Source organism: Mesoplodon bidens (genome assembly GCF_964165515.1).
Source record: "Mesoplodon bidens genome assembly, chromosome: 10".
In the NCBI taxonomy this organism is placed as follows: Eukaryota; Metazoa; Chordata; class Mammalia; order Artiodactyla; family Ziphiidae; genus Mesoplodon; species Mesoplodon bidens.
Window position 1 is genome coordinate 5,505,834 of NC_138172.1, and position 22,974 is coordinate 5,528,807.

General features: G+C 39.5%; 1 protein-coding gene across 1 annotated transcript in view; it reads right to left on the reverse strand.

Annotated features, from left to right (window-relative positions):
* The window catches only part of PPARG (peroxisome proliferator activated receptor gamma), a 131,724-nt gene that overhangs the window by 45,235 nt on the left and 63,515 nt on the right, over positions 1-22,974 (reverse strand). Inside the window, exons 3-4 of the mRNA XM_081246425.1 lie at positions 5,904-6,131; positions 4,365-4,534 (exon numbers count right to left, since the gene is read on the reverse strand). Of these exons, the coding sequence (XP_081102551.1) occupies positions 4,365-4,534; positions 5,904-6,123 (390 nt within the window). The 5' untranslated portion in view covers positions 6,124-6,131. The remainder of the gene's footprint in view (positions 1-4,364; positions 4,535-5,903; positions 6,132-22,974) is intronic.

The following is a 22,974-nucleotide window of genomic DNA, read 5'->3' on the forward strand; positions in this document are numbered from 1 at the left end:
CCTACTTAGGGAGACAAAAGACCTGTATGCAGAAAACTATAAGACACTAATGAAAGAAATTAAAGATGATACCAACAGATGGAGAGATATACCATGTTCTTGGATTGGAAGGATCAATATTGTGAAAATGACTATACTACCCAAAGCAATCTACAGATTCAATGCAATCCCTATCAAATTACCAATGGCATTTTTCACAGAACTAGAACAAAAAATCTTAAAATTTGTATGGAGACACAAAAGACCCTGAATAGCCAAAGCAGTCTTGAGGGAAAAAATCAGAGCTGGAAGAATTAGACTCCCTGACTTCAGACTATACTACAACGCTACAGTAATGAAGACAATATGGTACTGGCACAAAAACAGAAACATAGATCAATGGAACAAGATAGAAAGCCCAGAGATAAACCCACGCACCTATGGTCAACTAATCTATGACAAAGGAGGCAAGGATATACAATGGAGAAAAGACAGTCTCTTCAATAAGTGGTGCTGGGCAAACTGGACAGCTACATGTAAAAGAATGAAATCAGAACACTCCCTAACACCATACACAAAAAGAAACTCAAAATGGATTCGAGACCTAAATGTAAGACCGGACACTATAAAACTCTTAGAGGCAAACATAGGAAGAACACTCTTTGACATAAATCACAGCAAGATCTTTTTTTTTTTTTTTTTTTTTTTGCGGTACGCAGGCCTCTCACTATTGTGGCCTCTCCCGTTGCGGAGCACAGGCTCTGGACGCGCAGGCTCGGCGGCCATGGCTCACGGGCCCAGCCACTCTGCGGCATGTGGGATCTTCCTGGACCGGGGCAGGAACCCATGTCCCTTGCATCGGCGGGCGGACTCTCAACCAGTGCGCGACCAGGGAATCCCACAGCAAGATCTTTTTTGATCCACCTCATAGAGTAATGGAAATAAAACCAAAAATAAACAAATGGGACTTAATGAAACTTAAAAGCTTTTGCACAGAAAAGGAAACCATAAACAAGACGAAAAGACAACCCTCAGAATGGGAGAAAATATTTGCAAACGAATCAACAGACAAAGGGTTAATCTCCAAAATATATAAACAGCTCATGCAGCTCAATATTAAAGAAACAAACAACCCAATCCAAAAATGGGCAGAAGACCTAAATAGACATTTTTCCAAAGAAGACATACAGATGGCTAAGAAGCACATGAAAAGCTGCTCAACATCACTAATTATTAGAGAAATGCAAATCAAAACTACAATGAGGTATCACCTCACACCAGTTAGAATGGGCATCATCAGAAAATGTACAAACAACAAATGCTGGAGAGGGTGTGGAGAAAAGGGAACCCTCCTGCACTGTTGGTGGGAATGTAAATTGATACAGCCACTATGGAGAACAGTATGGAGGTTCTTTAAAAAACTAAAAATAGAATTGCCATATGATCCAGCAATCCCACTACTGGGCATATACCCAGAAAAAACCATAATTCAAAAAGACACATGCACCCCAATGTGCACTGCAGCACTATTTACAATAGCCAGGACATGGAAGCAACCTAAATGCCCATCGACAGACGAATGGATAAAGAAGATGTGGTACATATATACAATGGAATATTACTCAGCCATAAAAAGGAACGAAATTGGGACATTTGTTGAGACGTGGATGGATGTAGAGACTGTCATACAGAGTGAAGTAAGTCAGAAAGAGAAAAACAAATATCGTATATATATTTTTTTTTTTTTTTTTTTTTTTTTTTGCGGTATGCGGGCCTCTCACTGTTGTGGCCTCTCCCGTTGCGGAGCACAGGCTCCGGATGCGCAGGCCCAGCGGCCATGGCTCACGGGCCCAGCCGCTCCGCGGCATATGGGATCCTCCCAGACCGGGGCACGAACCCGTATCCCCTGCATCGGCAGGCGGACTCTCAACCACTGCGCCACCAGGGAGGCCCCAAATATCGTATATTAACGCATGTAGGTGGAACCTAGAAAAATGGTACAGATGAACCGGTTTGCAGGGCAGAAGTTGAGACACAGATGTAGAGAACAAACGTATGGACACTAAGGTGGGAAAGCCACGGGGGGATGGTGGTGGTGGTGTGATGAATTGGGCGATTGGTATTGACGTGTATACACTGATGTGTATAAAATTGATGACTAATAAGAACCTACTGTATAAAAAAATAAAATTAAATTTAAAAAATTAAAAAAAAAATTTCAGAAAGAAAAAAAAAAAAAACCTCTCTACAAATATCTGATGAATAGAATCACAGTGAAACTATTTGTTTAAGCCTTCTAGTTTTCTAAGTGTTTTACCAGCCCATAAAAATAATAATTTATTGTGGAAACTTAACCAACCAGACTTTTATTTATTTATCAGCATAAATTACCGAGATGACCAAAAGTGAATGATTTCTTTGGGTATTTCTCAGAATTTAGCCACAATTTACTCAAAATTATATAAATCTAACTCAACAAAATGACATGTTCTTACTACTCCTTGGGAACATAATGATTTCATATAAGATCACAGATATTTTAGTTTGGTTTCAATCACAGAATGAATGGGTTTTCGTGTTTTAAACGAAAGCCATCTCTTGCCAGTAGTATTTCAAGGAGTCATTTTGGAATTTTAGAACTTAGAGATGAATAAGAAGCCCTTGGGGAGCTAATCTAACCAAGTTGTTTTACACATGAGGTGTCTGAGGGCTGAAGTGCTCATGTGATTGGTTAGGGAACTTGGGCAAGTGGCCAGGTGACCGCTAGCTTGTCTCTTTCACTTTATTAAGTTGCCTTCGGAGTAATAAACTATTGGTCTGAAGAGGTTTTAGAGATCATCTAATTCAACACCATCATTTTATAGATGTGAAAACGTAGGCAGAATATGGTTTAAAAATGATAATATGCAAAAGCATCTTGCACAATATCTGGCGCATAGTAGAAATTCAGTAAATATTAACTTCCTTTTTTGGTCCATGGTCCAGTTAGGAACCCAGATATTCTAACACCTACCTAACTGCTGTCATATATCTTTATTCTGAACAAAAAGGCCCAACTGAGGATTGAATCTCATCTTACCTTTTATAAGCAGCATTATTTTATAAGGTAAGTATTTATGAATAATTTATTCTGAGCCCTGGAGTATATAGTAAGTACTATTCGATTACTATTTTATTCATTGAGCCTATTAGAATTAATTCTTTTAAAAGACTAACTACATTTTAAAATATGAGTAGAGGGACTTCCCTGGTGGCGCAGTGGTTAAGAATCAGCCTGCCAATGCATAGGACACAGGTTCGAGCCCTGCCCCAGGAAGATCCCACATGCCGTGGAGCAGCTAAGCCCGTGTGCCACAACTACGGAGCCTGTGCTCTAGAGCCCGTGAGCCACAATTACCGAGTCTGCGTGCCTCAACTACTGAAGCCTGCGCGCCTAGAACCCTGTGCTCCGCAACAAGAGAAGCCACCACAGTGAGAAGCCCACGCAATACAATGAAGAGCAGCCCCCGCTCACCACAACTAAAGAAAGCCCGCGCACAGCAATGAAGACACAATGCAGCCAAATAAATAAATTAATTAATTAAATAAATTTAAAAAATAAAAATAAAATAAAATATGAGTAGATTAACATTTTCTTAATAATTGGGCAGAATATTACTAAATTAACTTTCCAAAATACCCTTTTTCACAAAGAAAAGAGGTGAGGAGAAAGAGCACCTCCTTTCCAAAACAGTTACATCGCTTTGCCTGCTCATAACACATAGCTCAAACTGATGCTGGAATAAGAAAGCACAGAGTATTGGTTTAGGAGTCATAAGATATATGTTCTGGTCCTGGCTCTGCCACTTACTGATGGATGACGATGGGCAAGTCTCACTGATTCATGATTTCTACACCTGTAAAGTGGCCATAAATAAGCTTGACTTTATAGGACCGTGCTAAGGCTCAAATGAAGATTATCTATCTATCTGTCTATCTATCTATGGGGTCTTACATACACAGAATATTCCATGGTATAGTGAAAAACAATAATAGAATATTCAGGAAATCCGGGTACTGGTCTGGGTCAGCTCACCACTGTCTTTCCATGATACCTTGAACAAGTGACTTTTTTTTTTTTTTTTTAATCTGCAAAATGCAAGGTTCAAATTAGATGGTGCTGCATAGGACCACTTTGGAAAAAGGGAAGTGAGGCAAAGCAGCCTTGCTTTGAACAATTTTCTTAGGTTTTCAAGTATTATATCATTTGAAGAATGGGTTTTACCAAAAATATTTAAAACCTTGACAATGTTACCTCAGTTCTTTGCCATCTGTTTGCAACAGGAAATGACATAATAGGTACATTTTCAGCAAATTATTTCAAAAAAGAAAAAAATTTTTTTTACCTTGCATCCTTCACAAGCATGAACTCCATAGTGGAACCCTGAAGCTTTATCCCCACAGACACGGCATTCAATTGCCATGAGGGAGTTGGAAGGCTCTTCGTGAGGCTTATTGTACAGCTGAGTCTTTTCAGAATAGTAAGGTGGGGATGCAGGCTCCACTTTGATTGCACCTGTGTATAGAAAAACATGAGCAGGTAATTATCACATGAAAAACTGCTCAACAAGCAACAGGGCAAGTCACTATAGTACACCTTACTGCCATTATTTTATTATTTAAGTTAGATGAACTATGGAACATGAAAAATACACAGGAAAAAGTAGGCTTTGTAATCACAGGCAAGTCGCAACACCTCTGAGCCCCACCTGTGAAAAAAATGGGGTTAACTTTGTGGTTAACTTTTAACTTTGTGGTTCTATGACTGTCTAATACCTCGTAATACTAAAGCTCTAACAGGCAACATATGGTATTTGAGATCATTAAGGTTATTTTGCTACGTAATGTGCTGTATTTGGCATTCGTGACAATATTAAATTATACATTTTAATTTAAATGTTGCATTTTAGAAGTGTTTTAAAACCACTCTTGCAAAGGAAACAGAAGGAACACTGCCATGAAAAGGTATGGTAAGCCCAGCTTGAAGGTACATGAAAAATAAGAGACCAGGTTCCCATCAATGTTGAGTCAGAAAAGATGGTTTGTAAAATGATCTCTGATAGAGAGAGGCACTATGGAAGGCAAGCACTATCTTTCCGTTGGTCAGGATCAGGCCTGTTAAATTTTCATGTCAGGCTCCAACTGAAAGCCACACCTATAAATATAACCAAGTATATCATTTATCTTAAAAAAAAAAACTAGAACTACAGGAAGTTCTTACTTATTGTCAAGTAATGGCTGCAGTTACGTGGTGGTGGCTCTGGAAACACAGCATATCAGCAAAGAGATAAAAATCAAGGAAAGAGCATCACAGAAATTTAATCTTGAAAAGTGCAGTTTTAGTTTTTCTTGAGTCTGATGGCTTGATGTGAATTGCGTTAATGGCATGGAGATTTATCAACAGCCTACAATGTCAACATTTAAATTTGTGCTGAAAAATAGGTTTCACTGTAAGCTGTTCAAACTGCAGAATTAGTAAAGATGCAATAGTGATTTAGAGATAAGTTATAAAAAGTGACAAAATGTTCCTTATCTACTTACAAGTGGAAAAAAGAATTCAAAGTTTGGGGGGGATAGACTCTTAGCCTGAGATGCACCTGGCAAGGTAATCATGCTGGAAAATGTCCCTGAGAAGGAAAGAAGAAAAGAAAGAAAGGAGGCAGGCAGGAAGGAAGGGGCAGAGAAAGATGATCTGGGGTGTTCACACACTACCTTCGCTTTTGGTCAATTATAAATGCCCACTACTTCATGGATAAATGGGTGAATAAATGAATGGTAAATGGCTTCACTATAGGCTTTAGTCTCTGGAGCATTTACCCCAGTGTGAATGAGAGATTAGTCCAATTCTAGTCTCAGTAGTCTGAAAAGTGAAATAAACCTCATACTTTGGTACTCTTGGAGTTTCAGGTCATACTTATAATCCGCAACCATTGGGTCAGCTCTTGGGAACGGAATGTCTTCATAGTGTGGAGCAGAAATGCTGGAGAAATCAACGGTGGTGAAGGGCTTGATGTCAAAGGAGTGGGAGTGGTCGTCCATCACAGAAAGATCCACGGAGCTGATCCCAAAGTTGGTGGGCCAAAACGGCATCTCTGTGTCCACCATGGTAATTTCTGAAATGGAGAAAAGAATAGCTATGACGTTAGTCCTGGAGGACAGTGCCATCTTGTAAAGATCCACAGAAAGGGAACAAAGAGTCTTGGGTCAAGTGACGTCACCTAGGTGATCATGAGGAGAGAAGAGAACATAGCCACCTACTTAGTGCCGTCCAGGCTGTTGAACTAATGGAGGGAAGTCACCCCTTACCTGGACATCACAGTTGAGGACCCTCTAATAGTGTCACGTGTACGGCACACCCATATCAATGTCCTACAAACAGCCCTGCTCTCATCAGAGCAGGATGACTTTCCTAAGGGTATCTGGGAATGGGCCTCTTGTTTTTTCCCAGCAAGCAGAGAGCTAAAGAATGTAGCTCTCAAAGGCTGACTCTTGCAAGAGGTTAAAGATTCCAGCTGTGGTCTTCATAAGAAAAACAAAGCGCCTTGAAAACACAAATAAGGAGACTAGTGCTGTGAATGTGCTTCAGTGGTTCCAAGAGGACTCATCAGGCACGGTTTGGGTTCACATGTCTGAATATCTACATGAATAAGTACCCAAACAACTTGAAGTTATCTGTGTTACAGTACAAACGCTACACTGGTGATAGCTTAAAGGTCATACGGGGTCTCAATGACATCCAGAAAAAAGTGTGTGCTCCTAATGACAGGGGCAGCCACTGAACAAATTTCATCTAAACCTACCTAACCCACGTCACTCCATTTACTTTGCCCATCTCCTCAGCATGCTTATTTTCTATTTCTCTATCCATTTTTCTTAGTATATATTACTTTCCTATCAAAATACACCTCTCTTGTCTCAACTGCAATATCCACGAAAGTGGGTTCATCAACTATTTCTCATCAGGCCTATTGCAAAGTTCTTCTGTAGACAAAGTAAAGGTTGACTGAATTAAAGTTAGTGTATATGCTTCTGTATGAATACTGGGAAATGAAAATAAGGATGCAAAAAACGTCTGGGTTGCAAGAAAAATTGTTTGCTCATCATTTTACTGGTTTATTTTTGTTTCACTTTTAACATATGACTTCAGTGACTGCCTGCCAACCAATGTCAGGCTTCTCAACACAGGAATCATATCCCTAGGGGTCATTTATTTTATTGAAAAGTTTCAGGGAAAATTTTAATGATAAAATAGTTATTTATGTGTAAATAAACAGAGCAAAAAATTCATGTGATTTTAAAGATATACTATGAAACTCCTAAAAAAAAACTTTATACTTGTAGTACATGTACTACATATACTTGTAGTACATGTAGAACGCTATTTTAAAAAAAATAGACTATTTTAAAAGCAGCTTTAGGTTTACTTAAAAATTGAGCAGAAACTACAAAGTTCTCATATACCCTTTTCCCTTTCTCCCTCCCCCACAAACCCTGAAACACAGAGTTTCCCCTATTATTAACATGCATTTCCCCTATTATTAACGCTTGCATTAGTGTGGTGTGCTTGCTGACAAAACTGATGAACCAAGAGTGATACAGGATGATGAACTAAAACCCACAGCTTACAGTAGAATCCATTCTCTGTGTTGTTCATTCCATGGTTTTGACAAATGCGTAATGTCAAGTATCCACCATCACAGTAGCACACAGGATGGTTTCACTGCTCTAAACACCCGCCTTGCTCCACCTATTCATCCCTCCCCTCCTCCCCCGAGAACGCTGACTTTGTTGTCCTCTTCTACTAAGGGCAATTTTTGGTGGAAAAGCAGGGGAAGCACTGACCTACATCATAAATTGAAAAGTCTTTGCGTGGCATTCAAGGCCCTCCCTGACAGTCTGACTTACTTTTTCAGTGTCATTTTCCACTCGGGATCCCAGACCTCACCCCCATTCTCATCAGTCCTGTGCTTGGGCGCATCACACTGTGTGCCCAGGGCAGACACTCTGCACTGTCTAGTCCGCTCATCTCTGTTCATGCTGCTTCCTGAAGCTGTTCATCCTCCCCCTGTCCCTCAGCACCACCCGTCACAATTCCCGTCTGTCTTTCCCACGGTAGTGGGGAATCCCACACTGGTCCAAATGCTACTTTCTCCATGAAACCTTCTACGAATTCTCCAACTTAAAAACACTCTCCATTCTCCGTGTTCCCACAGCACTGAGTACCTCTCTTTCCCTCTGGTATAATTATTTGGATAAATATCTCCGCTGTTAGATTTCCAGTTCTGGAGCAAAGGACAGGGTCTTATTATTCTGTTTTCCTTTTAGGCCTTATGCGTAGTTGTTGTTTACTAAATGCTTGCCAACTGAATGATCATATTTTATAGGGAAGGAAAGAACAAGTATTCATTTTTCTGTGAAAATGGAAAAAAAAAAACCACTTTCTCAGTGGTTTAGTTTTGCTAAGACTTAAGCTCCCCAGAAGAGATGTAATCTTCAATATCATAAATAAAATACAGCTTAAGCTGTAACTCCTCCTCTCAACAACGTATACTCAGTTTTTCTCTTCTGATAATTGCAGGAGGAAGATTAGCGTACTGTAAACTTTTTTTCTACATAGAAAGGACAAAGTAAGAAAGAAGAACAGTTTGCCTCTTCATTTCTATGAAAACATATTATCCCAGTACACACTTTCCTTCCCCTCTTTCCCTTCTCCCTGTCCTCTTACTCTGGGACATCTTGACCTAAACAATATTACTCCACAGGGGCCATGGTTACTGGGAGGCACAGTGGTTCCCTAGACATTTTATTTTGACTTAAAGATGGGGTCCAGGGAGCCTGCTTCTAATTTTGTCTCCAGAAAACATAAGCTACTGTTTCTGCCAAGCTGTAAGTTGAGTAGGTGTTTTTCGTTACTCCATGCAATTACTCATGAAAGAACAAATGAACAAAATGCTTGCATGGACAACAGTCCTTCTCAGGGATAAGTAACAGTGTCTTAACTTTCCAGCTGGGTGACAGGAGTGCATTGTGTCAGGCACATCATTAATTTCACAGCCTTTGGTGTGTTTCAAGCAGGCAGGAGTCTTGAGGCAGACGCTGTGGGGAAGGACGTAGACGTGTGCCATTTATCTCAGACCTTCACCTTGGCTTTAAACTCTACAATACTCAACGAGCAGACTTCACAACACGCCAAAGTATAATGTAGGTCAAACAAAAAGACGTATCATGCAAAAATACAGCAACTTCTCTCATCTGAGAGGCATCATTATTTGGGAGTATGGAAGTGGGTCAGAAAAGATGTTAAATGATAAAAATCAAGCACTAGAACTATACAGTTTACCTTTGGGGTTCTACGTTGTCCCTTATGAAAAGAAAAGAAAAACTTCTGCTAGAAGGTCTGGGGAAGTGCTGCACCTCCTTAATAATGACATTAGCTAATACTAATAGAACCCTAAATCTCTGCTAAGTATTATACCAAATACAATGCTTGCACTGTCTCACTGAATGCTCACAATGGCCCTATGAGGCAGGTACACTTATAAATCCCCTTAAAGAAGAGGAAACTGAGGCACAGTTATGGAAATAACTTGCCTAAAACCACCCAGCTACTAAGGAGTACAGCTGGGTTATGAACCCAGATAGTCTAAAATTCCACAGCCCGCACACGTGACTTTCTAAACTTAATACTGATTAGAAAAACAAATCTCTTCCTGATGTTCTAGTTCTATATTAAATAACAATTAATTTCGAAGAACCTTCGCTGAACACCTATGATGTGCCAGGTACAGGGAGCTGGGGATGCACTACGAAGGGTAATTCTCAAATGGAAGCTTCATTGGAGAAACATGTTAAGCTGAACAAGAGTGGGTGCAGGAAAGAGCCTTTCCTACATGCCTAAAACTTACTAGCCTTGTTGGAAGTGACCTTAGAAAGACACTTAATCACCGATTTTTTTCAACCTCTTCTCATTTGTTTCAGTTCAAGGTCATGGTACTCATAAATATTATTCATCCAGCCCCTCCTTACTGATCTATTCAAATCACTTAGCAGTGTAAACTGACCTGTGAATTTCCTAATTCCTCTCCCATTACAAGAGCCGATATCCAGAGACAAAAATGACTCTGAAATGTCAGAGCAGAAAGGGCGTTTTGGAGATAATCTAAGCTCCTCATCTGGCAGTTGAAGAAAACCAGGCAAAGCGATGTGCTCAGGAGCTCAGGGCTAGAGGCCGACTCCACGAGAGTCCAGGTTCTCTGTCTCCCGCCCCGGGCATCCTCCGCACTGCATTACGAAGTCGTTACCATGTGTAAATACGTTGAAAAGGGGACTTTTTAACCTATACCAATTTTCACAGATCCAGGCTTCTTGGTCTTAACTAACACACAGGAATGACATCAAATTTATGAAGGAAAAACGTCTCATGCAAGGAGCCATTTACTGGTTGACAAATTAGAATAAAGAAATTGGTAGTAGAATTTGTTTCTAACAAAAGTAATAAACTCCGAATTCATCAAAAGGTTTAGGGAACAGTCTCATAAAGCGAGCATCGTATCTGTCCAAGTCTTTACATAATAAATACAGATGTATGTATTTTATTTGTTTGTTTGTTCGTTGCAGGTTGCTTTTCTGAACATTAACAACTGAAGATGGAGAGCTAGTAGCCAGTTAGAAGCCCGGGGTTTGAATCCCGACCTCTTTCTTGTCAATTTTGTGATCTCTTTATCCCTAATTATCCCCATCTGTAAATAATCATACTGCCGACCTCACAGAGTTGCTGTGAAGATTCAGTTAAATAATACATGTAAAGCATCCAGCATAGGGCCAGACAGTAAGTTCTCCATAAATGTAATTATTGGTAGTAGTGGTAACTTTTGTCACCAGAGTAACCAGAGTACTAGAATCATGTAAAAGGTAGGCTAAAAGCTCCCCAACGCTACCACTAGGGGACAGGAAAAGGAAGAAACAGCAGCAAAGTCCCATTGTTCAAACAGGATTACGCCTAAAACAGATGTCCTGTTTTAAAGGCCTCTGCAAAAGGAGAGTCCACAGCCTCTCTGGGTTACTCATTCCAATGCTAAATTGCTCTTCTGTAGCCAGGAAAGTCTATGTCTTATCTGGCATTTCCCCAACTGTGTTATACATATGTTAATGATGTTCCTTTTAAAATAATTAAAAAGAAAAAAATTTTGGTGGGCAAATAAACTTAGGAAATGCTAGGTGAAGCCAGTTTAAATGGGTCTACTGCAGGACTCCTTAGAATTATATGCTAATAATCCATGAGAATATACAAAAGAGAGGGGAGGATAGGGCGTACAACGTTTGAGGAGTTTACCATCTGATGGAACAGAGTTTGTGAAATGATGGTCTAACCTATGTTGTTGGAGTTTGTACATTTTTCTTTCATTTTCTAAACATACAGTTATCATCCTCTGCATACTTGACCTTTACCACATGTACTTGAAAAGTTTTATTAAGTTATCCCTTAGGTTTTCTTTAACTTTAGAGTGACTAAGAGCAAGGATTTATGTTGGTTAAAACAACGAGAGAAAGGATTTCTAACTTAAACCACAGAGAAAGGAATCACTGTAAAGACTAATGCTCTTTTTACAGAGACTATCCTAAAAGCCTCCAGGCAGGAAAAAAAAAAAAAAAAAAGTCCCCTAAAAAGGGTCAGGAATCAGAATGACACTGAACTGCTCAAGAGCAGCACCGGAAGCTAGAAAATCAACAGAGCAGTATTTTCAAAATTCAAAGAAAAAAATTATTTCCAACTTAGAATTTTATATTCAGCCAAACCATCACTCAAGTGTAAGAGGAGAATAAAGACATTTTCAGAAATATAAGACCTCAAAAAAAGTCACCTCCCATGTGTTTTTTCCTACACCAGAGTTCGACACCAGAACAAAAAGGAAACATGGGATCCAGGAAGCAAAGGATTGAGGCACAGGAGAGAGGTGGAAGGAAGACCCAGGACAAGAGATCCTGAGCAGAACCTGTTCCTTGAGAAAATGGATCGGAGGAGGGCGGTGGCCTCATGAGGTTCCCTGAGAAACCGCAATGCCTGAGACATGCAAATGCCCACTTTGAGGGAGAGTTTGAGAATGAACTAGTGACAGGTATGGAGAAAACGAACAACAACAAAAGTGAGTAATTACTGATTAAAAAAAAAAAGAATGATTAACTCCAGAAACACAAACAGCTATTCAGGGTCAGAAGTAAAACTGTAGGGCCTTCCCTGCTGGTCCAGTGGTAAAGAATCTGCCTTCCAATGCAGGGGACGTGAGTTTGATCCCCCAAACTAAGCCCGCGCCCCAACACGAGAGCCCGTTGAGTCACAAGCTACAGAGCCCACGTACCCTGGAGCCCACACGCCACAACTAGAGAGAAGCCTGTGTGCTGCAATGAAGACCCAATGCACCCCAAAAAAAAGTAAAACTGCAGTATACTGTCCAGCTCAATTGTAAGTGCACTTCCAAAATTACTGTGATGTAAACACAGACAACTAATTTCACCTAAAGTTACGAATAACCACACTGTGAGGGTGGGTTGCGGGAGAGAAGTGTACGTTTTGGGAAAGGGAGTGTGATGGGAAAGGGCTAAATTCTTATCTTCTGCAGCAGTAAGTCAGTGGGTAATGAACACAATTTTAAAAATAGCAGTATAAGCATGTTAAACATACAGCAGTAAAAACCAGCAGACATGTTTTAAAAAGTTAAAAATCATTGCCTCTGATAAGTGGGAACCAGGTGTAGGTTGAAGACTGCGGTTCTTCATTAAAAGCTTTGTACTACGATCTGACTTCTAAAACTGTGTACAAATATTACTTTGATAAAAGTAAAAATTAAGTTAAATATCTTTAAACTGCAGTATTTTCCCATGATTTCACCTAACAGAGGGAGTAAATATATTCCTTGCCTGTTTCCCAGTCCTCTTAAAAGGACTTATCATGCAATAACCTGGAAAAGTACAGAGAATTTTAATGTAGTTTCAAGTAAAATAAAGGAGTATCAGAAAATATTTTTGATACTTGATCAACAGATGACTGTCCTTGTGACTCAAGCATTTAAAAAATAAATTCTATCAAGTCATTTCTTTTCCTTCACTGGTATGATGAGTTTTAATCAGCAAAGGAAGAAAAAGACTCTGGACCCCATTAGCAGAAGTATAGTTTAATAGTAGCTAATTATTTTTAGGCAGTTATAGTATGACAGGCACTGTACGTCAGACCCATTACATATGTAATTTATAATTTGTTAATGTAAGTATAATTTAGAAATGTACATATAGTAATATAACTTACATATATAAATAGTCCTATGGGTTGTAAACAATTATAATTACTACCCAATAGACTGAAAACATTAGACAGAAAGAGGTAAGTGATTTGCCCAATACAACTAATAGGTATTGGAACTGGGGTTTGAATTCTGTCACAGTTTCTCTGAACACAGAACCTCTTATTTTGGACACCAGGAATTAAGAAAAGGATTAAAATTCCTTAGTGTGGAATTTTAGTGGATTCCTTAGTGTGTCATTTGTTTCTTTAATATAAGAAAATATGTTTTCATTGTGTTGTCTACTTAGACTATATTACAAACCAAATCCAGTGCTTCTGTCCTGGTGATACTCCCATCGATAGCCTTGGCAGAGGTTGAAAGCATTCTAATACGTATCTTTATATGCACATTTCTTTATAAAAAGCCAGAAGGTCTCATAGCAAATTTCCAAATTCAGACCAACAAAGGGCATATGATCAGCTTTAGAGAAGTCCATGTTAGTTTATGCTTTCTAAAAATTCATTTTCTCTTGCATGGGCCACATCTTGTTTAGATAGCTTGCTTAATCCAGTCCTGAGGTATCAGGGGACAGGAAAGATGATAGGATCATGCCCTCATCCAGAATGATCGTTTCTTCCACTACCTTAGCTGGAGATTCAAGTCCTCTTTCTCATCATGGTCAAACTAGTTCAAGGTTGGTTCTTCTGCTAAAACCACCTTCGCATGTTTCTAAAAGGAGACTTACTAAAAACTAGTCAGGACTAAGGCTAAATCTGTTGAACAGTTACTCTGGTTTAGCTGAAACTCTAGCCTTGCCTAGCACACACCAGCAGCCAGAGAAGACTGGTACTTAGGTCAGAAAAAAGGAACTGGAATGTTTCCCCCTGGCCAGCTCCTTCTGCACAATTTGGTTTTGGTTTTGCAGTGACTGGGGAAGGAAAATGGGAGAGAGGAGACCGAATGGAAAGGAAAAAATTGCAAGGAATGCTCCACAAGTTTGTAGCTACTTAGAAAGGAGGGAGCCACCAAAGATCTGCCAAAGGACTGTTTCTCCTTGCTTTGTCCACCCGTCAACCACTGTAAGGGACCTCCTGCAACCAGGAAGAGATAGAGTGGGTAGGTGTTTTTAAAGAAAACTTTACTACTGAAGCATCTCTAATAGCCTGAAATTATGCTAGAGGGGAAAGCTGGTCTTACTCAGAGTTGTTTAGTCTGGCAAAGTGAGTGATACACTACGCTTCTGTTTACTCTTTTGTTTTCAATTTACTGTGCCAAGCACTCTTAATGAGAAGACAATGGTCTTAAGCTATACAAACTCTGAGAACAAAAGTGTCAAAACAGATGTAGCCAGATCACTTGTGGTTATGGGATGAAGTGCAGATTTTCACTAGCTATACTATATATTATCTTAAAACATACTGCCATGTGATATTAAAATATTCTTAGTAAGCACTTTTCATTCTAAGTCCTCCTCCTGAGCCATTATAGCATTATCAAAAATATTATACATGAAAACATTTGATACAATACAACACTCATCCATGAGTTCAAAAAACCTCTTCATTAGGAAGGATGAGAAACTTTATTAATCTGATAAAGAACAGCTATTTAAAAAAGACAAAAACCCTAAAGTAGCCATCATACTTGACAGTGAAATATCTAAGCCTTCCTTCTGAGATCAGGAATGAGATAAGGATACTAGTTATCATCAACACTGGAGATCCTATCCAATCCAACAACAACAACAACAAAAAGACACAGAATTAGAAAAGTAGAAGTAAAACCAACATTACTCACAGATGACATGATTGTATATATATAAAAAAAAAACCATTACAGTTAAAAGGAGAATTTAGCAAAGTTCCTGGATATAACGTTGATATTAAAAAATCAACTATATTTCTATAAGCCAGCAACAAACAGAAAATGACATTTTAAAATGATGTTTACAATAGCATCAAAACCATCAAACACCTAGGGAAAAAATCTAGCCAAATATGAGTACAATCTCTACGCTGAAAACTCAAAAGTATATTGAAAAAATATCTAAATAAATGAAGGGATATATCATGTTCATGGACTGGAAGGCTCAGTATTATAAAGCTGTCAATTCTCCACATTTATCTATAGATTCAGAATAATTCCAATCAAAATCCTAGCATTTTTGTCTGGAAACTGACATGCTGAGCCTAAAATTTATGTGGAAATTTAAAGGGCCAAGACTAGCCGAGACAATCTTGAAGAGAAGAAAAATGCTGGAGACTTATATTACCAGATACCAGAACCAATGATAAAGCTACAGTCATTAAGACCAGATGTTGGTTGGTGCAAAGACAGAAAAATAGACCAATGCAACCAATGCAAGCCCAGAATCAATGCCACATGTAAATGGTCACCTAGTTTATGAAAAAATGTCACTGCAGTAGGGCAAGGATAATATTTTCAATAAGCAGAGTAGGTAAACTGGATATCCATATAGAGGAAAAAAAGGTTCAACCCCTACCTTATACCATACACAAAAATCAATTTCATGTGAACTGAAGATCTCAGTGTGAAATATTAAACAAGAGCGTTAAAAATAAAGACTAGGACAACGCCTTATCAACCTTGGAGGAGGCAAAGATTCATTCAACAGGATATAAAAAGCACTGACCATAAAAGAAAAATGTGATACACTGGACTATATTAGGATTAAAAACTGTTCATTAAGTGAATAAAAAAGCAACAGAGTGGGAGAAGGTATCTGCAATACACATATTTGACAAAGTTCATTTTAAAACTCATATCTAAAGTACCTGATATAAAAATAGGCAAAAGACTTGATCAGGTACTTTGCAAAAGAGGATAGCCAAATGGACAACAAATATTTTAAAAGGTGCTTAACTTTCAGTCATCAGAGAAAGGGAAATAAAAATTAGAAACAAAAATTACAAGATGATACCACCACTTACCCACCAGACCGATAAAATGAAAAAGATAGAAAATGCCAAGAACCAGGAAAGATGTGGAATGAATGAAACACTCAGACACTGCTGGTGGAGTTATACACTGGTACAGCCGCATTCAGAACCGTTTGGTAGTGACTCAAGGCTGAACACGCCCTACAGCCCAAGTATGTATCTAACAAAATGTGTATACTTGTTCACTGAAAGACCAATACAAGAGTGCTCACAGCTGTACTGTTTGCAATACTGAAAACCACCTGAATGTCCATCACCAGTAGGGTAGGAAGATATATTGTGATATATTCGCACAGTGAAATACCATTTAGTAATGAGAATGAAGGGCAATTACACTCAATAATGTGATTAATCTAACAAACAAGTACTGAGCAAAAGAATCCAGATACAAAAGAGTAAACCGGGCTTCCCTGGTGGCGCAGTGGTTGGGAGTCCGCCTGCCGATGCAGGGGACACGGGTTCGTGCCCCAGTCCGGGAAGATCCCACATGCTGCAGAGCGGCTGGGCCCGTGAGCCATGGCCACTGAGCCAGTGCATCTGGAGCCTGCGCTCCACAACGGGAGAGGTCACAACAGTGAGAGGCCCGCGTACCACAAAAAAAAAAAAAAAAAAAAAAGAGTAAACCATGTATGATGCTACTTACATAAAGTTCAAAAACAGGCAAAACTAATCTTTGGGTTAGAAATTAGAATAGTCAGAGAGCTTCTGGAATGCTGGTATTGTTCTGTTCTTTATCTGGGTGCAAATTACACAAGTATGTTCATTTGTGAAATGATTTACACATTTTCTCTAATAAAAAGGTTAAATACGAGAGATGTTTCATACGGGTCCGGGGAGTCGGGGTTGATAGAAGGAAACATTAAGACCAACTACATAGCCAGCAAAAACTCTTCTATTTGTATTACAAAGGATTGGCGTAGAATTTCCAGGGCACTCATTTGACAATTTTCCTAGTCAGAAGTTATAAAACAGTATTGAAATGAGTCTTAATAACTACCTATTTTAAAAACTGGCTTCCTTGTACAATAAAGGCTAGATACATATTTAACCAAGGTTCTCGAATCAGTGTAAGCAAGGCAGGTAAAAATTCACAGGGTGCACACTTCATCCTAAGGAATGAGTATTAGAAGTTATGTTTTTGCTTTAGATATGCTTGGCCTATTCTGTTTTACAAAAACCCCGTGTTTTTTTTTTAAACAATGCAGGAAATCTTTTTCCAAAAACTAATGCCTACATTAGGAGTCCCGTGTTTGGGACGTTAATGTGCTTGGAACAATTGAGTTGTCTTTTGAGACATTCCATTTAAGTGAAATAAATCAACAGGTTAAATCCAAGCTACCAATTTTATACTAATTATTTAACTCTTCTCTGTATCAACAATCTATTTTATAAACCTTGTTTCTTACAAGAGTCATCATTATATTTTACTATGGTGTTTCTCTTCCCAAAACTTCTCCTTGTTTTACTTTTCTTGGGCATTTTTCTTTCTCAATATCTTAATCTCAGTACATGCTCAGTCAGCAATACAAAACCAAAACCACCTCAAATCAAGATAACCAATGACCTAAAGCTATGTGCAAGGTATTTTTCAGGCCCCACAAGAAATACCTTATAATGTAGTTCTTGAGCTTGAAAAGATGAAAGATGTTTGATAACAGAAGAAAGTACAGAGAAAATAAGTGCTCTAAAAACATCGAGGAGGGCCTCCCTGGTGGCGCAGTGGTTGAGAGTCCGCCTGCCGATGCAGGGGACATGGGTTCTTGCCCAGGTCGGGGAAGATCCCACATGCCGTGGAGTGGCTGGGCCCGTGAGCCATGGTCGCTGAGCCTGCACATCCGGAGCCTGTGCTCCACAATGGGAGAGGCCACAACAGTGAGAGGCCCGCGTACCGCAAAAAATAAATTAATTAATTAAAATAATAAAAAAAAATAAAAACATCGAGGAGACAGAGACTCACACATTCTGAAATAATCGGGGATATCGACTCAGTAGAGACGGGTTTTGAATTATGAGGGCCCAGTGGAGTGATTGGGATTTGGATTATTACTGATAAAGATATTCCAAGGAAAAGATACTTGTCTCCATCATCCAGCATGGCCCTTCTATGACCTGAGTTTATTTAAGCAATAATAACAAAACGAATATAACACCAAAAAGGATTAGATTTCATATAGGACAGACACTTGCAAATTGGATTGGTTTCTCCTGGTCAGTTGTTTGTACCTTGTAATTGGCTAGAGGTGTGTTGTATCAATGACAAAGAGATTTCTTCGTAAATGGGAAAAATTTCTGTGTGAACCTGGCCATAATTAGGTCAAACTCACACCTTTGGATCTTTTTAGCATCACACTTTAATCGACTAAGCAAACTTGCCCAGTCTACATAACAGGTTTTTAATGTTTTTTTTGGCAGTGCGGCATGTGGGATCTTAGTTCCCCGATCAGGGACTGAACCTGGGCCCTCAGCAGTGAGAACGCAGAGTCCTAACCACTGGGATGCCAGGCAATTACCAATAGGTCTTTAATTTTTAAAACTAAACTAAAGGCAGGGTTTTAGGTAACGTGTAAGACAATAGTAAAATAATATCCAATTATCTTACATTAAAAATATTTAATTGCTAATGCAAAGCAAAAAGATAAGAATAATGAATATTTTACATTCTCCAAAAGAAGTAAGGGGAGCCATTGTGTTCATATGTCTGGAACACGTGAAGGATATCAGAACTTCTGTTCTGTTACTAAGTTTTGCCACTAGCTCTTTGCCAAAACATGAAATTGAACCTTGATTTCTTTCTTCTAGAACTATGATTAATAATAAGTATCTTTCAGATAATACCTAAATATTCTGAAAAAAATTCTAAGGAGAAGATTGGAAGAGAGTAAGAAGTAACTCTGACCTAATTAACTATGGAAATAGAAAACTTTTGATAGTATGGATAATGAAAATCTGTATTATCCCAAAGTGTAACTTCCGTTTTAGAGGTGAGAAGACAAAACTAACATTTGTTGGACACTGATTACATACCAGACACTGCTCTAAGTGCTTTATATATTGGATATTAGTTACTTAACCAAGTAAGGTACTTTTCTGCTAGCAAATAAGCCTCTTGAAGTTCAAATGAATACTGAAGTATCAAAAGGTAGGCAGACTTGCAAAAGAAGCCAGGCATTTGGATAATTCACAAACTTATAACATTCAAATTAATATTCAACTAATGATATTCAAACCAATGGAGGGCCATGGTGCAAATAACTCTAAATAACAGGTAATTCCAAATATATTTGTACCTGGTTTTTAGCATATACTTAATATTGTTGCTTATATTAACATCAGTTTTAGAATATTATTCAGTGTACACTAAACTTTTGTTTTTATACACTGAACAGATTCCAGTGCCTGAACTCAGGAGAAGTACAGCAAGGGATCAGCATGGTCTTAATTAGTCAGCAAGAACTTATTAGTTAGCTATTATGTGTTAGATACTGGTGGAATATAGGAGAGAATAAAACTTGGATCTTATCCTCAGTGACTATATAATTTGGCTTAGGTAATATATAAAACAGAAAACAATATCAGGCAGTCTCCAATTAAGGTCTAAATACTGTGATACAGACCAAAAATGCTATAGGATTTTATTCTTTCATTTAACAAGTATTATTGAGCCCCTCTAGTCACCGAGCATGTTCTAGGCAGTTGGGATGTAGCAGTGGGTGAGCAAACTAGACAAAGATTTCTGTCCTCATGGTGTTAATGTGCTAGTGAGATAAAATGGACAATAAACAATAAATATGGGCTTCCCTGGTGGTACAGTGGTTAAGAATCCGCCTGCCAGTGCAGGGGACACAGGTTTGAGCCCTGGTCCGGGAGGATCCCACGTGCCGTGGAGCAACTAAGCCCGTGCGCCACAACTACTGAGCCTGCGCTCTAGAGCCCGCGAGCCACAACTACTGAGCCCATGTGCCACAACTACTGAAGCCCCTGCGCCTACAGCCTGTGCTCCGCAACAAGAGAAGCCAGAGCAGTAAGTCTGCGCACCGCAACGGAAGAGTAGCCCCCGCTCGCCGCAACGAGAGAAAGCCCGTGTGCAGCAACGAAGACCCAACTCAGCCAAAAATAAATAAGTAAATAAATTAAAAATAAATAAATAAAATAAACAATAAAAACGATGAACAAATAAATTATATGGCAGGCTAGAAGTTGAGGACTGCTTAGAAATAAGCAAATGTAGAGCAGGGGGAGGGGAAGGGCAGTGGGGAGGACAGATAATTCAACAGGGGGTCAAGGCAGTTCTCACTCGAAGGTGAGAGCTGGGCAGTGATTAGAAGCAGCTGAGAGTCAGCCAAGCTGTCAGAGGAAGAGTGTCGGTTCCCAGAAGACGCAAGACCTCGAGTGAAAGAAAGCGCTAAGGCAGGAGCACGTGTGAAACATGGGAGGAACGGCAAGGAGGCCAGTGTGTCTGGAGAGAGGGGAGGGGGGGACGCCGACGGCGTGGGGTGCAGGGCTTACGTGTCAGGAGAAGGGGAGTCACTGCAGGGTTGTGAGCAGAGGGGCAGACCTGACTTCCATTTTAACGCGATCCCTCTGGATGCTAGGTTGAGCCTAGGCTGTTGGGGGCAGAGGTAGGAAAACCTGTCAAGAGACTGGGATAGCCCTCCAGGCAAGAGACAGTGGGTAGCCTGTATTAGATGCTGGCAGTGGAGTGGGGAGAAGACACATATTCCTGCAGGGGAGAGGGCGAGCGATTAACGGTAACGTATTCAGAGAGCAGACATTACTTGAACCTGACCTTGAAGGACAGAGACAATTGGAACAGGAGGAAGAATTAGGAGAGGCGTTCCAGGACATGTTAGTTTTGGAGGCAAGAGTGAGTGTGGCTTGTTCTTGGGACAACGATGTGAGTCTAATAAGAGCAAGGCAGGCCAGTCTCTGGGGTGTGGAGGGAAATAAGGTACCTGAGGTGGAACCAGAATACAAAGAGCTCTGAAGGCCAGTGTTCACACTGGTGCCTTGTATATATTGCAGGTGCTCAACACGTATTAGAAAACGGGTAACAAAGACAGGCTTTTAGGACCACTTATCTGGCAGATTGGATTGGCTGGCTGAGAGTTTCTCATTTAGCTCAGCTAGAAGGCCATACAGAAATCCTGGCATGAGGTAATGAGGGATAATTTACATGTAGGTAATTGACAGTTGGCTGTTTTAAATCTTTCTAATGCAAACCATTCGCCACTTGTGGGAACCTCAATCTTGTGTTGGCAATCCCTTACTCAAAAAAAAATTACGTGGGTCTAAAAAACTGTGTTCTCAAGCAGCCACGTGATCTTAATTCCCAGGTTATAAAAGTTGAATAGCAGTTGCTATCAAATACATGTGCAATGTCTGTGTCTCTAAATTAGTTACAGGTGCAAAACTGTCTACCAAAAACGTGAATCTCGTAGAGGTTTACAGAAACTAACTCCCACTCAGACAAGTCTGATTCATTTTCTACCACATATTTTCACAAATACTCAACAGTAGTAGGTGGACACAAGGTATTTTCTGGACAACTTTCTAATGCCTAATTAACGGTATCCAAAGGAAGCTAAAATAACCGGCACTTTGTGTCTGTTCTGTTGATTGAATATCACTAAGAAAGCTACTTTGGTCAGATTTCCTCTGACACAAAGAATACATACCTTACTAAGAGCTATGATGATTTCAGAATTTCCTCCAGCTCATCTTATTCAAGGTATGAGTGAGAATGCTGACAAAGGTCATAATCTATGACAACCTCTATCAGAGGTATAAAAATTGTTCTTCACTTAATGACCCATGTTTTACACCACAATTAACAGTTTATATGGATAATTGCTGTCGGGTAGCAATTCATCATACAGAGAACAAGATCATCTAAGGCAATTTTCATTGTCAGAAGAAAACATAATCATCCCTCTCATTTAGGCACAAAGAACCACTTAACTTTTGGATATTCAATCTTTTCATAGATAAATGTTAGTAAAAGTGGGAGGTAATTCCCCCATTTCAAAACATCAGACATGATGCTTTCTCTAAGTCTGATCACTTCCTTATCAAAACAATCACGGGAGCTCATGCAGAGGCCTCGTCTCACTCAAAACTGCCACTTGCTTTGATTCCTAAGGAATCCTGCTGATTTCCCCACCATGTTCCTTAAAATGCTTCACATTTAGGATATTATATGTCTTCCATTCTATCCACAAGTGATTAATACTACAAGGCCAGGCCAATAAACTCTATACAGGCTGTCCGGTGTGCTTTCGCAACTACTGTGTCATTTAATCCTCACAATAGCCCTGTGTTTTCTGTTAATATATGTGCAAACGGAGGGCAGAGAGGATAAGTGACTTGCTTGAATTCACACAGAAAGTATGTGGCCAAGACAAGTTCAGGAGTTACATTCCCTGATACTACACGGGTCCCCTCAAACTTCTGGAAAGGTAAAGACTTGGGTCAATTATCTAAACGCTTCCAAGTACACAGCTGCCTGGAGTCACACAGCCACAGTTTGTCTCCCTCAATAGAAATGGCGGCCAATCAATCACTCACTCCTCTCTCAGGAGAGACTCTCATTTCAAAGAATCATCTATTGCAGCATTTGTCATGTCTCTAAGGCACACTTCCATTGCTCAATCAGCTCCAAAGGACAAGCGTGTCATCATCTTTCAATGCTCTGGTGCAACAATTTAAAATTAGAGAATTCA